Source organism: Bos javanicus, chromosome 4 (assembly GCF_032452875.1).
Source record: "Bos javanicus breed banteng chromosome 4, ARS-OSU_banteng_1.0, whole genome shotgun sequence".
In the NCBI taxonomy this organism is placed as follows: domain Eukaryota; kingdom Metazoa; phylum Chordata; class Mammalia; order Artiodactyla; family Bovidae; genus Bos; species Bos javanicus.
Genome location: NC_083871.1, coordinates 116,570,299 through 116,587,066, shown reverse-complemented (window position 1 = coordinate 116,587,066; position 16,768 = coordinate 116,570,299). Strand labels below are relative to the sequence as shown.

General features: G+C 47.3%; 1 protein-coding gene across 2 annotated transcripts in view; it reads right to left on the bottom strand.

The window, feature by feature from the left end:
* Positions 1 to 16,768, bottom strand: part of DPP6 (dipeptidyl peptidase like 6) — a 1,068,014-nt gene that overhangs the window by 956,645 nt on the left and 94,601 nt on the right. The window contains exons 1-2 of one of the 2 annotated variants that reach the window (XM_061415287.1): positions 1,268 to 1,285; positions 522 to 682 (exon numbers count right to left, since the gene is read on the bottom strand). The exons of the other annotated variant lie outside the window; for it this stretch is intronic. Coding sequence (XP_061271271.1) covers positions 522 to 572 — 51 coding nt within the window. The 5' untranslated portion in view covers positions 573 to 682; positions 1,268 to 1,285. Of the gene's footprint in view, positions 1 to 521; positions 683 to 1,267; positions 1,286 to 16,768 lie in introns of those variants that run through there. 2 annotated transcript variants of the gene reach the window in all.

The following is a 16,768-nucleotide window of genomic DNA, read 5'->3' as shown; positions in this document are numbered from 1 at the left end:
TGGCAGCGGCCGGAGCCGAGAGACAGGCGCCGGCCCCGGGTGAGCCACAGGCTTCGCGGACCCCAACAGGTCCCGGGCTCCGGGATCGCAGCCCCGAAGCCGGCGCGGGCATCCGGGCCCGGCGGTCCTGCCCTGGCCTCGGCGATCCGGCTCTCTGTGGGTCCCCCCACTGCCACCACCACCACCCCGACACGGCCCCGGGGGTCCACCGCGAGCTGGAACTGACGCGCGGCCGGCGGGGGGCTGCTCCGCTGCCCCTTCCCCACCGCGCGCAGCCCGCCCTCGCCCTGGACCCTGAGCCACCTGTCTAAAGCACAAGGACGCAGGGCCGTGTAAAGTTGCAATTTGCAAACAAGCGGCAGATCCACCGCACCCGGGCGGCCGCCGCTGGGGGGTTCCGGTGGGATCTGGCGGTGGCGCACAGGGTCGCGGTCAGTCCCGGGGGTGCCGCGCTCGTCCCCAGCACTGGTCCCCCGGTGCCGGTCCTCCCGGCCACGCGCGCCTCGCCCACCAGCACTCACCATCACGTTCCCTTGCATTTTAGCCGTCTTAATCATCGCCTTCTCCTTCATTTTGCCCCAAGTCTGAACCCGACTTCTGGCCCGGAGAAGAGTAACTTAATCCATTGTCTCGCTGATGATTAAAGTAGAGATTGGACTGGCCGAGGACTGGGTGGAGTTGGCTTTTGAAGGAAGAAAAAAAAAAATTCTTGCAGCGCTTCGGCGTCCCCCTTCCGCCACCCTGTCCCTCTCCACTCCCGGTTGGATCACAATAGCAATCAACACTTTTCGGCCGCCGCTTGGAAAGAAAAATTAAAAAGACGGAGAAGAGGGTGTGGGGGTGTTTCTGCTTTCAACAAAAGCCGGCGGGCCCGGGGAGCGGGGGCGCGAGGAAAGAGGCTGCGAGGCGCGGGGCCAGCTCGACAGCCTGCGTGTCCGGCGGGCCGGCCGGCCGAGCTTCGCCAGCGACAGCGGCTGGCGCGACTTGCGGGGCGCACGCGGGGACCCTGGGCGGCGCGGCCCGCGGGGGGGATCCTCGGCGGGGGCCGGGCGCCGGGCGCCGCACTGGTCCCTAAGGGCGGGGACCCCGGTGAGCCGGCGGCGACCACAGTGCGGGCGGGCCCTTGTGTGTGTATATCTGTGTATGTGTGTGTGTGTGTGTGTGTGTGTTGTGTGTGTGCGCGCGCGCGCGTCCACACAAGGCTGCGCTGCTTGAACCCGGGTGGACCAGGATGCTTCAAGCCGCAGCAAGGTTAAGCGAGCCGAACCTTCTGGGTAGAACCGGAGCCTCCCGAAGCACCCCTCCCGGGTACACGCCCCCTCCCCGCGGGCCCAGTGTGCGCGGCGCACGCTCGCTGGGTTTTTACAAACAGGCACCGCCGCCTGCCGCCCGGCGTGAGCGCAAGATCGGCTGAGACCACCTCCCGGCTGCGCCCCCCAGAGGGAAGGGAGAGGCCGGGCACAGCCGGGCGCCGCCTAGCACTTCGGTGGCTCAGGCGAGGCGCGTGAAGCGGAGCGCTCATAAATATTGTTGTTTCGGGTTACCATGGGACGCACAGAGCGTCTCCATGGTTTCAGCGATGATCTGCGTCCGAATCTGCCGCCGCGGCGGGTCCAGGGCCCCGGGAACCTCGCCGGGCGGCGGCACTCGCGGCGCTGGCCGGCTCTGCGCCGGCTCACCTGGCTTCCCAGGCTCCGCTGTCTCCCCCAGCTCCGGCCTCCGCCCCTGCCGTGGCCCCTCGGGCGCCTTTGTTTCTGGATCTGATCCCGCCGGCTTCCCACGCTCCAGCCTCGCGCCAAAGGGTCTGCCTGGCCCCCTGAGCCCCCACCGCAGCTCTGATCCACCTCCCTCCACCCCCACCCCTCCAGTCTTCACCCCAAGCGGCGGGTTGCCTGCTGATCGCGCCGGGTGTTCCCTGGTCACCACCCCAGGCCGCTCCCGGGAGGCCGTAACAGTTCCCAGGCGCGGCTTAAGCTCCCTGGACCACACGGGGACGCGCGCTCCCGAGAGCACGCACGCCAAGAGGGGTCAAATTCAAATACTGCCAACCCAGGCCGCCAGGAAGAGCACCGGGGATGTTCCCAGCGCCGCGGCTTCCCTCCTCCACCGAGGAGCAGGCCACCGCAGAAACTGGACTGGAGCTGTTTCAACCGACATGAGCGCATCAGGCTTGAACTCACTGGTTGTGTGTGTGTGTGTGTGTGTACACGTCCTCGCCTGGGGGGTGAGGGGTGGGTGGGATGCGAAGCTGGGAGGGATTTGAGAAACCTTTCCATTTCTTTATATTCATAAAAAATAGCATGTAAGAATGAACAAGAGCCTGGATTTCAACGCACACTCGGAAAATTATGAGCAATTGCTACCGTAATCATATGCAAATTACTCACAATGCCTGCATATATGAAACATTATATATAAGCATTATATATATACACACACATACATATAGTAGGCATATACAAGCACATACAAGCAGTTGGTTTACAGGTTAAAAAGACTTGTAACTAATGATTTGTCGTAAAAGATAAGTGGAAGAAATAGGTGAAACAAAGCTGAATTGAAAAGCAGAGTTTAAAGGAACCTGGATTAGGATTTGCCTGAAAGTGGCAGGCATAACACTTTTTTTTAGGTTTAAGAAGCTCTCTCCTATGTTAGGATTCTTAACGACAGCTTTTCTCTAAAAATGAACGTGGGCACAGATCATCCTTGTACTCTTGACCTTTACACTAAACCCAGCTTAATGTGCACAAAATTACTGCCAGTCTAAAGTTCTGTTTGTAAGCGACATTAAGATGGTTCTTTCTCCTCTTTATTTGAAGTGGCATTAATACCTTCAGAATCTTCTTCCCTCTCTTTCCCACCAAAACTGCTCCCTCAAAACCTGGCTTTTCCCATTCCATCCCATGTTGGAGTATGGAAAGAAAATTAAGAAAACGAGACAGAAATATTTTTTAATGGAGGTATAACTGACATATCACACTATGTCAGTTTCAGGTGTGCAAGGTAGTGATTCAATATTTGTAAACACTGTGAAATGATCATCACAAGAGTTTTAGTTAGCATCCATCACCACACCTAATTAAATTTTTTTCTTGTGGTAAGGACTTTTTAAGATCTAGCCTCTTAGCAACTTTCAAATATGCAATTCAGTACTATTAACCACAGTTACCATGTATCCGTCATATTCCCATGACATTTCATAACCGGAAAAGTGAACATTGCTGTCGTGTCAGACTCTTCGAGACCCCATGGACTATACAGTCCATGGAATTCTCCAGGCCAGAATACTGGAGTAAGTAGCCTTTCCCTTCTCCAGGGGATCTTCCGAGCCCTAGGATCGAACCCAGGTCTCCTGCATTGCGGGTGGATTCTTTACCAGCTGAGCCACAGGGGAAGCCCGAAGGATACCCTGGGCTTGTCTGGTATTTGAACCCGGGACCCTCTCACACCCAAAGCAAGAATCATACCCCTAGACCAGTGAGTCGCCCCTGCGAGGGCTTTCTCAACACTTGCTCCATAACTGGAAGCTTGCCCTTTCTGACCGCCTTCACCCATTCCTCTTTGCACTTCTGCCCTTGTAACCAATTTTCTGTATCTATGAGCTATGAGAAGGAAACGGCAACCCACTCCAGTGTTCTTGCCTGGAGAAGCCCATGGGCAGAGGAGCCTGGTGGGCTACAGTCCACGGGGTCACAAAGAGTCAGGTACGACTAAGTGACGAACACTGTGAGCTTGGTCTTCATTTTGCTTTGTTTTTCAGATTCCACATATAAGTGACAACATGCAAGGCTTGTTTTTCTACGTCTGACTTATTTCAATTAGCATAATGGCCTCAAGGTCCGTCTGTGTCATTACAAATAGCAGGATTTCACTCTTTATGGTTGAGGGGAGGCTGCCCAGGTGGAGCAGTGGTAAAGAGATGCCTGCCAGTGCCAGAGACCGGGGTTTGATTCCTGGGTGGGAAAGATCCCCTGGAGAAGGAAATGGCAACCCACTCCAGTATTGTTGCCTGGAAAATTCCACAGACAAGAGGAGCCTGGTGGGCTACAGTCCACAGGGTCACAAAGAGTTGGACACGACTGGGTGACTGGGCACACCGGCATGATAGTCCATCCTGTCCATCAGTGGACACATGTTGTTCCCGTATCTTGGCTACTGGAAATAATGCTTCACTGGACATGACTGTGCATATGTCTTTTGAAGTTAGTGTTTTTGTTTCCTTGTGACAAATACCCAGAAATGAAATTTCTAGATCAGTTTTTTTAGGAAGCTCCATACTTTTTTTTTTTTTTTTCATAGTGGCTGCGCCAGTATAGGGCTTCCCTCATAGCTCAGTTGGTAAAGAATCCGCCTGCAATGCAGGAGACCCCAGTTTGATCGCTGGGTCGGGAAGATCTCCTGCAGACAGGATAGGCTACCCACTCCAGTATTCTTGGGCTTCCCTGGTGGTTCAGTTGGTAAAAATTCTGCCTGTAATGCAGGAGACCCCAGTTCAACTCCTGGGTTGGGAAGATCCTCTGGAGAAGGGACAGGCTACCCACTCCAGTATTCTTGGGCTTTTCTCACAAACATTGCACAAGGGTTCTCTTTTCTCCACATCCTGGCCAACGTGTGCTCTTTTTTCTCTTTTTATAATAACCATTCTAACGAGTATGAGGTGATGTCACTGTGGTTTTATCTGGATCTCCCTGATGAGTAGTTGGCCATTCGAATGTACTCTTTGGAAAAACATCTATTCAGGTCCTCACCATGTTGTAATCAGGTTGTTTGTTTATTTGATATCAAGGTGTATGATTTCTCGCTATATTTTGGATGTTAGTCCTTTATCAGATAGTGTGAGTTCCAAATGTTTTCTCCCGCCGGCAGTCTGCCTTTCTCTTTGCTGACCGTCGCTCTGCTGTGAAGAGGCTCTTCCGTTTGACGTAATTGCCACGTGTCTACTTTTCTTTTGTTGCCTTTGGTTTTGGGGTCAAATCCAAAAAAACCCTATTACCAAGCCCCGTGTTGTTTATGTTTTCTTCTAGGAGTTTTACGGCTTCAGGTCTCACATTCACATCTTGAATGCACGGTGAGTTAATTTTTGTGTATGGTGTAAAATACTGGCCCAGTTTCATTCTTTCGTGTATGAGCATCCGATTTTCCCAGCAAAACTTCTTAGACAGAGCTCTCCACTCTGTTTCATTGATCTATGTCTGTTTTTCTGCCAATACCATACTGTTTGGACTACTAGAGCTTTGTAATAAAGTCAGGGGTTATGATGTCTCCAGATTTGTTCTTCTTTCTTAAGATTGCTTTGGTTATTTAGGGCTGGCCTTCTTTGATTCCATACAAATGTTAGGATTGCTCAGTTTCTGTGGAAAATGCCATAGGAACTTTGACAGGGATTACATTGCATCTGTAGATTGCTTTGGGTGGTATGGACATTTTAACCACGTTAATTCTTCCAACCCATGCACACAGAACACATTCCTATTAATTTGTGTCTTCTTCAATTTCTTTCATTAATGTCTGACAGGTTTCAGGGTACAAGTCTACCACCTCCTTGGTTAAATGTATTCATAGGTATAGGACAAAATTTTTTAACCTATCATTTTCCTAGCTTCCTTTAAATTATCTCTGAAAATGGAAAGTGGGATAATATGGATTAAATGTTAAATTAATAGATAAATAATTCTGCTAGAAGACAATGTTTTTCCTAACACTCAACCAACAGTAACAGCCAAAACTACTTGCTTGGCACACCTGCGTTCTCTATTCCTGCCTAGCCTCTGGCAGAAAGGCCTACAGAAAAGACAGGGCTAAAAGCAGGCATAAAGAAGAGACATGGTATGGAATAAAAGTAAAGCAACTCTGAATGTTCAGCAGTGACGGTTCAGTCTTTGTGACTCATCTAGCCTTTGACTTAAGCAACACTGAAGAAAAAAAAAAAGAATGAAGACAGATAAAGCAGAGTCTGGGAGAAAGAAAGAAACCAAGAATATGGGGGGGAATGCTTGAAATGGAGGAGGCGCAACTGTCATAATATTTTGGGATATTAGATATTCTGAGAAAATTAGATTAGAAATATCTGAAGATGGCGCTGACATCAGAACCCCTCTCCTCACCCTCACCTTCAAAATGTTTTTTTTCTCTGCTGCATTTATGAACATGGGATGCAGTTGTGGTTCTGTATTTATCAGTAAGTGCTGGGCCATCTCTCCAGTTTTTGCAGTCATATTTCCAGGTGTTTTTTTTCCCCTAACCTGTGAGAAGAGCATATTATCTCATAGTTTGGTGAAAATACTAGGGTGATAGTATTTCTGTTAGTTTTCAGCAGACAGGATCTGCCGTGCTCCGAGGCACCCACACCCCATGGACAGTATTTTGCTATGTGTGGACCCATGGACATTATTTAACTCCAATAGGCTCTCTCCAAACCTGCTACCTCAGAGCCATTGTTTTGTCCATCCTTCTTCTCCATCCTTAATTTATGTATTGCTGGCATCAGAGACTGCTTCGACTAAAGCAGCTTTGACTTAAGTTGAGGCTTTGGGCATAATGTTCAGTTTCACATTTGACACCAGGTAATATTTACAACAGAAGAACAGATCCATCGTGTCATTTTATCAGTGTTCCTGTCTTGTGACTTATTACTAGAAGTTTAACTTTGACGAGGTGAATTTCCGCCGTAAGGAAATGCAACATGTGAAATTCCTTATGTATAAAAGTGAAAGCCAAGGTAACTTTGAGTTCTCCAGAAAAACAGAATACACGTGTGTGTGTGTGTGTGTGTGTGTGTGTGCATGACTTCTCAGGTGATACAGTGATAAAGAATCCACATGCCAATGCAGAAGGCACAAGAGATGCACATTCAGTCCCTGTCTTGGGAAGATCCCCTGGAGCAGGAAATGGCAACGTGCTCCAGAGTTCTTGCCTGGGAATCCCATGGACAGAGGGGCCTGGTGGCTACAGTTCATGCAGAGTCAAACATGACTGAGCACACACATGCATGCGTGCGCACACACACACACACACACACACACACACACACACATACTCTATGGGCTTCCCTGGTAGCTCAGCTCGTAAAGAACCCGCCTGCAATGCAGGAGACCCTGGTTCAATTCCTGGGTCGAGAAGATCCCCCGGAGAAGGCATAGGCTACCCCCTGTAGTATTCTTGGGCTTCACTGGTGTCTCAGATGGTAAAGAATCCACCTGCAATGTGGAAGACCTGGGTGGGTAAGATCCCCTGGAGGAGGGCATGGCAACCCACTCCAGTATTCTTGCCTGGAGCATCCCCATGAACAGAGGAGCCTGGTGGGCTACAGTCCATGAGGTCATAAAGAGTCAGACATGTCTGAGCAATTAAGCACATATATTCTATAATGCATACATTTATATATACATATAATTATATGTAAATACATATAGATGTATATATGCATATATTATCATATATAAATATATATATATAATTTAATGTATTATAAGAGACTGGTTCACATGGAGGCTGTCAAGTCCTGAAATCTAGAGTTGGTACACTGGAGACCCAGAAGAAACAGTTGTCTAAGTTCCACTCCAAAAGTCAACAGACTCAGGACTCAAGAAGAGTTAATGTTTCAGTGTGAGTCTGAATGCAGGAAAAAGCTGATGTCCCAGCCCAGTGCAGTCAGGGAAGGGCTCCCGCTTTCTCAGCCTTTCTGGTCTAGTCATGTCTTCGACTGACTGCATGAGGCCCACACACATTAAGGAGGGCAATCTGCTTTACCCTGTCTACTGATTCAAATGTTAAAGTCATCAAAAAAAAAAACAAAACAAAACACCCTCACAGAAACATCCAGAATCATGTCTGAACAAACATATGGATACCCCATGGCCCAGGCAAGTTGACTGGTAAACCTAACCATCACTGCATAGGAAAAGGGTGATTGTTCTCATCACAAACTAGTCCTTACCCACAGCTTAATTCATTACTGACGCTCTTTAAAATGTGAGCTTTCTTACTATATTGAAAACAGCATTCATCCTATATACTTTGATTTCCCCATAAATTTTCAGGAAGATATCTTCTGAAAAAAAATGTGGTCTGCCAATATTTATTTTAAAAATTGCACAAGAATGGTAACAATGGTTTAGAGAAAACATTTAGAAATTAAACAAATTAACTTCAAATATGTAGCAACAGCATTATGCCAAACACAGTGATTGTAATATAGAAAACATTCTTTATCCTCAAGGATTTCACAGGGTCAAGTGGGAGACATCAAAATTAATAATATTAACAACAAAATTAAGAACATAAGTAATAACTCGTGTGGAGTGTTTAGGCAAATATCAGAGAAATTAAAACAAATGGTGACATCTGAGACACACCTCAAAGGAAGACATAGATACAGCAGCTAGAGAATCATGGACGCAGGGCAAAGGAGGGCCAGCAGAGGGCTTCGTGCATCGTCCAGCAGCAGCACAGCAGAAGCAGGGGCGGGTGAGGGACACACGGTGGACAGCACTCTGAGGTCAGCAGTGGCAGCCCTGAGCCAACTCCTCCGAGAGGTGGAGTGACAAGGCCACAGCCCCCACGTGGTAAATGACGCAGAGATCCATGTCTTAGAAACGAATGTCTTCTCACAGAAACAGCCTGAATGTCCGCTGACAGAGTGGAAACAGACGAGGTGGTACATACGCACAATGGAATATTACTCAGCCGGGAAAAGGAGATAATGCCATTTGCAGCAACCTGGATGGACCTGGAGATGGTCATGCTGGGTGAGATAAGTCAGACAGAGAAGGAGAGATAGCCTATGACACCCCTTACATGTGGGATCTAAAAAGAAATGACGCAAACGAACTTATTTACAAAACAGTAAAAGACTCACCAGAGAAGGCAGTGGCACCCCACTCCAGTACTCCTGCCTGGAAAATCCCACGGACGGAGGAGCCTGCTAGGCTGCAGTCCATGGGGTCGCTAAGAGTCAGACACGACTGACCGACTTCACTTTCACTTTTCACTTTCATGCATTGGAGAAGGAAATGGCAACCCACTCCAGTGTTCTTGCCTGGAGAATCCCCAGGACAGGGGAGCCTAGTGGGCTGCCGTCTATGGGGTCGCACAGAGTCGGACACGACTGAAACGACTTAGCAGCAGCAGCAGCAAAAGACTCACAGACATAGAGAAAGAACTTTCAGTGATCAGGAAGGAAGGATGGGGGGAAGGGACAGTGAGGGAGTATGGGATGGACAGGTACACTCTGCTATATTTAAAATGATAACGAACAAGGTCCTACTGTACAGCACAGGCAGCTCTGCTCAATGTTATGCAACAGCCTGGATGGGAGGAGCTTTTGGGGGAGAATGGATACATGTATATGGATGGCTGGATCCCTTCTCTGGTCACCTGAAACTATCACAATATTGTTAATCGGCTATGCTGCTGCTAAGTCACTTCAGTCGTGTCCGACTCTGTGCAACCCCATAGACGGCAGCCCACCAGGCTCCCCCATCCCTGGGATTCTCCAGGCAAGAACACTGGAGTGGGTTGCCATTTCCTTCTCCAGTGCATGAAAATGAAAAGTGAAAGTGAAGTCGCTCAGTCGTGTCTGACTCTTAGCGACCCCATGGCCTGCAGCCCACCAGGCTCCTCCGTCCATGGGATTTTCCAGGCAAGAGTACTGGAGTGGGGTGCCATTGCCTTCTCCATAATCGGCTATAGCCCAATCCAAATTAAAAAGCTAAAATAATGAATGTCTTCTCCTTCAAGCTGGGCTCCAAGGCCAAAGAGCCCAGGCAACTGGCAGCTCGTGCATGAACTCCGAGTAAAACAATAAAGATACGGACAGTGTGCAGGGAGTCTGGACGAGTCACGTGAGCATCCCTGATGTAAACCCAGTAGGACTCATATCAGCCCTGCTTGCATCTGACATTTCTCAACTGTTCCTTCACAACCAAGCCCTGGCACATCACCAAGAGATGGAGACAAAACCTGGCATCACCTCAGTGATAAACGCAACATTACAATTGCTATGTTGGACACTGTAAGTCAACTCTACTTCAACAGAAAATGTTTAAAGTTTTTAAAAATTAAAAAAAAAATAAATTTCTCAGTGGTAAAGAATCCTCCTGCCAATGCAGGAGACTGCAGGAGACATGAGTTTGTCACTGGGTCAGGGAGATCTCCTGGAGGAGGAAATGGCAACCCACTCCAGTATTCTTGCCTGGAAAAATCTCATGGACAAAGAAGCCCGGCGGGCTATGGGGTTGCAAAGAGTCGGGCACGACTTAGTGACCAAGCTTAAGCAGTTAACCTTTCTTACCGATACAGTAGTCCTTATAACAACTTATCTTGTGTATTTATTTGCATGTCAGTTTCCCTGTTCCAAATACAGGGCATGTGCTGTCTTGGTTCTCTTTGCGTCCTCAAGCTCTCAGACTGTGATGGGACTTTGTTCAGGGACTTCCCTTGTGGTCCAGTGGTTAAGAATCTGCCTTGCAATGCAGGGGACAGGAGTTCAATACCTGGTCGGGGAGCCAGGATCCCGCGTGGATCCGGTGGATCAACTAAGCCCACACACAAACAATGAAGCCAGGCACCACAGCTAGGAAGTCCACGCGCCACAAGGAGAGATCCTGCATTGCCCCCACGAAGATCCCACAGGCCGCGTCTCACGCCCGACGCAGCCAAGCACATGAATAACCACAGAAAAGAGTGCGTGTTCAATGTACGCGTCGTGAACAAATGGGTCGATGAAGGGAAACGTGTGCTGCTTTTCTTCCCACTGCACACGCAGGCAAGAACTGACATCACACAGCATTTCAGTATCTTTCCTGAACCTAGTTACATTACTCTACTGATGAAAAAGATGTCAGAGACAACTCTAGTCTGTTTGTAAGTGAAGTGAAAGTGTTAGTCGCTCAGTCGTGTCCGACTCTTTGCAACCCCATGGACTGTAGCCCACCAGGCGCCGTGGGATTTTCCAGGCAAGAATACTGGAGTGGGTTGCCATGCCCTCCTCCAGGGGACTGTGTTTACAAATGACCTTCCAAATTTAATTAGGAGAGCTTTATCTTTGGCAATGTTGTCCCCTTCCAGAGGAGACCACAAGTCACAGGGACTGGGTATGTTCATCTTTGTCTCTGGCTTCGCTCAGTTGAACGGTGTTTTCCCTTGCCCCACTGACATCGTGTACTTCTCAGGAATGAGATGATTCTGACCCGTGTTCTCTATGAGAATATGGACTCTAGTAGTATTTTTTTAATGTTTATTTATTTGGCTGCACCAGGTCTTAGCTGAGGCACATGGGATCTTTACTTGTATGATGCTGCAGAATGTGGGACCTAGTTCCCTGAGCATGGTTCAAACGCAGGCCCCCTGCATTAGGAAGGAGTGGGAAGTCTTAGCCACTGGACCACCAGGGAAGCCCCGGTCTTCTGCTTTAGGTAACAGACTCCTATGGACCAAAACACCTACAGGTTGGGGTTTTTCTCTCCTCATACTTGCCTCTGAACATTAATGAGTATGCTCTTCTACATGGACAGAGGAGTCTGGTGAGCTGCAGTCCCTGGGGTTGCAGAGAGTTGGACACAACTTAGCGACTAAATGACAGCTACTTACAGCCAGTTCACAAGTGGAGGAAAGAACGGTAAGGAGCCTGGGTTTCCCATCCCAGTGTGCGTGCACGCTCGGTTGCTCAGTCACAACTCTTTGTGACCCCGTGGACTGCAGCCCACCAGGCTCCTCTGTCAATGGGATTCTCCAGGCAAGAATACTGGAGTGGGTTGTCATTTCCTACTCCAGGGGATCCAACTGAACCAGGGATCAAACCTCTGTCTCCTGCATATCCTGTATGGGCAGGCAGATTCTTTACCACTGGGCTACCCAGGAAACCCTAATAATGTCACAATCCAACATTTCAGGCTAAAACCACAGTTATTCTATCAGCTCACCTAACACCACCCCTTACCCCAATGAAAAAGATCTCTTGATTTGTGCAGTATTTTGCTGCTACTAAATACCTTCTTAATGACATGTAAGAAGTATTCACTATTGATAGCTCTTTTATACATTAGGGAAATGTATGAAGAGAAGCTTTGTAAATAAAATTATTGGAAAATAGGAGCAGTTAAGTATATGAAAATCCTATTATCCTTAGGCAATGTAAAATTTCTTTACATGACACCCATTAAAGAAAACCAGGAGAGCAGAGTACATATTTTAGGGTTCCTATGGAACATTTTTTTAGAAAAGAATAGCCCAACACTTACAGACTGAAAGTAATGGACACAGAACATGTCTGTAGGTAAAAAGAGGGACTTGAATTTGCTCCTGAGATTATGCATTCGCTTTAGCCACTGAGCTGGGAACACAAAGATCTCTTGACTTTTGCCAGGGTTCTTTGCTCTGAGCCCAAGATTGTAAATGGCCATAAAGGAAGAGAAAGCTGAATGATTGTCAGGAAACTGTCATCCGTCTCAGCAATCAAGAAGAATCAATCCTGAGTGTTTTGGAGTTGCAGGCTCATTGCCAATCTACAGCGGAAGCGCACATACAACACCTATTTCTTCCCTGCTGAAAATGCCACAAGCAGACTTCAAAATGACCTACAAAAATGCAAGTTTGACTCTTTCGTCTTTCAACAAAAGTAACATTAATGCAAGCCATAAGAAGTTGTGGTTTCACACCCACTAAAATTGTTACAATAAAAAAGTCAGATAATAGCAACTGTTGATGAGCATGTGGAGGAACTGGAAGCCCTGTCAACCACAAACGGGAGCTTGCCATGGGCATTTGCCATCCCCCTCTACAAGGGTTAAACCCTGGGCTGCTGCAGCTGCTGGCCTTCAACACCCCCTGAGAGGAGTCCAGGGTGAAGAGCACAGATGAGGCATCTGTGCTCCGGGAAGACCGGCAGGACTAGTCTTCGGATAGTCAGATATTTTTAAGTGCTGATTTCATGAGCCCGATTTTTGTATCTCTTCATATCTAGAAATGCACTAAAATCCTTCATGGTGACGACCATTCCTTGTGACTAGCAAAGATTCAAGAAACTAGTAGAAACTTTATGGAAAAACATGTGTTTGACTGCAGGCATCTCCCGTTCATCAAAATCACATATATACTGTCCTCCTCCTGCCTGCCTCTTTGGATCAGTTTCTCAGAGCTATTTGAGGTGCTGTCTCCTGGGCTATAGTCCTCATTTTGCCCCAAATAAACCTTAACTTGCAACTCTCACATTATGCCTTTTTTTTTAAGTCAACAAGCCCCACCTCCCCACCATCTGCAAAAGGAAGAAAAGATGGGGACTGAATTAATAATCAGTCATGGCTGCAAAACCAAGAGTTCATGAAAATCTCTACTCACGAGGGTTCAGGGTGCTTCTGTGTTGAAGAGCACATGGAGGACCAGGGAGGGTGTTGGACCCAGGGAGGGCACAGGAGCCCCAAGCCCCTTCCCCAGACTTCACTTTGTCTGTGCATCTCTTCCCGTGCCTGTCCACCCGTGTCCTTCATCATATCCTTCATAAGAAACAAGGAAATGTTGGCAATGTATTTCCCTGAATCCTGTGAGGTGTTATACCAAACTGTTGAGCCTGAGAAGTGGTTCATGGACCCCTGATTTGTAGTTAAGTTGGATAGAAGGTAGGCAAAGTGGGGACCCACTACTTGTGGCTGGCATCTGCATTGGGGACAGTCTTGTGAGTCTAAGTGTCTCACCCTGTGGGGTCTGTGTAGACAGTGTCAGAACTGAACTTAACTGTAGGGCATGCTGTTGACGCCTGGAGGTTTGGAGGGCAGACTGGTGTGGGAAAAGCCCACATGCATGCAGCATCAGAAATGTTCTGTATAGAGAAAGAAAATGCTGTCCCCTTTTAGGGCTTTTGCTGTAAAGAATTTCTCTTAATACCACCAAACTGTCCTTTGGGTTATGGCTTTTCCAGTAGTCATGTACAGGTGTGAGATGCATGGAGCATAAAGAAGGCTGAGAACCAAAGAACTGATGCTTTTGAACTGTGGTGCTGGAGAAGACTCTTGAGAGTCCCTTGGACTGCAAGGAGATCAAATAAGTCAATGCTAAAGGAAACCCATCCTGAATATTCATTGGAAGGACTGATGCTGAAGCTCTAATACTTTGGCCACCTGATGCAAAGAGACAACTCACTGGAAAAAGACCCTGATACTGGGAAAGACTGAGGGCAGGAGAAGTGAGTGACAGAGGATAAGATGGTTGGATGGCGTCACTGACTCAATGGACATGAGTTTGAGCAAGCTCTGGGAGGTGGTGAAGGACAGGGAAGCCTGGCATGCTGCAGTCCATGGGCTCACAAAGAGTTGGACATTCTTTAGTGACTGAATAACAACAAAAAAACCTGTGCACACTAAGAAATTCATTAAAAAGTAGTTTTCATTCATTAATTCATTCATTAAAAACAAGTTCAATGATGTCATGAAGAGCATTTCCTTTCCATTACCAGAATGTCCCTTTCAATGAGTAAGTTTCTCTTGGTCTTGACACTAGAACAAGGTTTGCTCTACCTGATCAGGTGGTGTGTTTTGTGGATAATATATTCCACAATATATATTGTGGAAAGGCATTCCATTGCCTTTCTCTCAGTTGTGTTGAGTCCATAGCTCATGGTAGAAATTTTAGAGAATGTAATTTATCTTCAAACCCAACTCCTGGCTTCTTAGTTTTCCAGCTTCTATTTACCCTTCAGGCTCTCTTCATGGCTCAGACAGTAAAGAATCTTCTACAATGCAGGAGATCCAGGTTTGATCCCTGGGTTGGGGGATCCCCTGGAGAAAGGCATGGCAACCGAATTCCATGGACAGAGGAGCCTGGCGGGCCACAGTCTATGGGGTTGCAAAGAGTCAGCCACCCTTCACCCTTCACCCACACTTTCTTCCTTATCTTATTTGACAGTGCAATTTTTGAATGATTTGTATCTTTCAGATATGCCAGGTGCATTAGAGAATGATGGTATTTATGGGTAATCGATTACCATTTATTTATATTAAGCCTGGGAAATCCCATGGACATAGGAAACTGGGTGGCCACAGTCCCTGGGGTTGCAGAGAGTCAGACACAACTGAGCATGCACAGGCGTGCATATTATTGGCTAGGTATGTCCTACATGGAAAGTGTTGCTATGCAGAAAGTTTTAACTATAACACTATTAAATTTAACTATAATTTAAAATATTTTTACAGCAGGGGTTCCATTTATATACACAAATTATAAATATATTGATAGTTTATGATAACTATTATTGTTAAGAGTATTAATCCCACTGTCAAATTTATACGAAGTCTTTTCTTCTAATATAGAAAATTAATTAACTAAAAGTCTCTAATCGTCCACATGATTTAAAAGGAAGCATTACCGGTGATGAGTGACTAGGAACATTTAGCAAGTGGTGAAATAGCTAGCAAGGCCATCATTTCCATTTCCGATATGGGGAAGGATAATAAAAATGCAATTCTGTTACACCTGCTACTTTACTAAGCATCTCAGTAATCTTTTTAAAATTACCATATTCTGCATAATTAAAACAGGGCTATGCAAGCAAGGAGCATTCACTCCTGCCTGCTTTGTTGGCATATTATGGGTGCCCGTGAGCATCTCTCTGCCAGCGGTTACCATGTCAGCTGTTTCGGGCGATGGGAAAAGAAGAGGATGAGGTAGAATTTTCTCTAGCTCGGAAGCCATGGAAACCATGACAAGGGCGTGGTTTCAAGGGCAACAAGAGGGTCCAGCCCAGGACGCAGAAGGTGTGCTCACACTGAGAAATGGAGAAAAGTGTTAATAAAGGGACATTTTTATTTTAAAAAATTTTTTATAAGTTTGGCGTTTTATTATTAACCTTTTTTTTTTTTTTTTTTGGTTGTGCTGCTCCACTTGTAGGATCTTTGTTCGTTGACAAGGTACAGAATCTGTGTCCCTGTGTGTAGTGGAATCACAGAGTCCTAACCGCGGGACTGCCAGGGAAGTCCCTAAAGGGACATTTTTTAAGGCCTAAGCAAGATATGGTGAAGGGACTTCCCAGGTGGCCTGGCAGGCTGGGGGAATCCAGGGGGTTGCAGAGAGTGGGGGCGGGGCGTCGATGAGAACTGCCCCAGGTGCCAGAGTATTTGAAATTTGGTCCTTTGCAAGTCTCTCCTTTAGACTGAAAGCATGGTCCACTTTAAAAAAATCTGAATGTACTAGAATAGATGGTGCAATCTTCTTTATTACTAAGTTATTAAAGTCCAGCTGATTTACAATGTTGCGTTAGTTTCCACTGGACAGCAAAGTGGGAAAGTGGACCCAGGTCTATATATATTGCTTTCCATATTCTTTTCAACTACGGTTTAATCACAGGATATGGAGTAGAGTGCCCTGTGCTATCCAGTAGGACTTGCGGTTTATCCGTTCCATATGTAACAGTGGGCACCTGTTGACCCCGGATTCCTAGTCCTGCCCTCCCACCTCCGTGCCTGTGGCAACCACAAGCCTGTCCTCTGTGCCTGTGAGTCTGGCTTCTTTTTCCTAGAGCGCGTGCAATCTTTGGTTGTCCTGGAACAGCAACAGTGATTTGTATGATGAAAATGACAACAGGAAGAACAGCCTGCATTCAGTGATGACTGAGATCACAGCCATGCCCTGGGAGCTTCATGCCCTAGCCAACTCATCCCCAGCACACTCCTACTCAGCGGGCACCAATACGTCTCCTGGTACAGAAGGTAACAGCACTGGCTGGCATATCGCTTATGAATGGTGGAGCCAGAACTCAAATCTCACACGTCTGTCTTAGGGT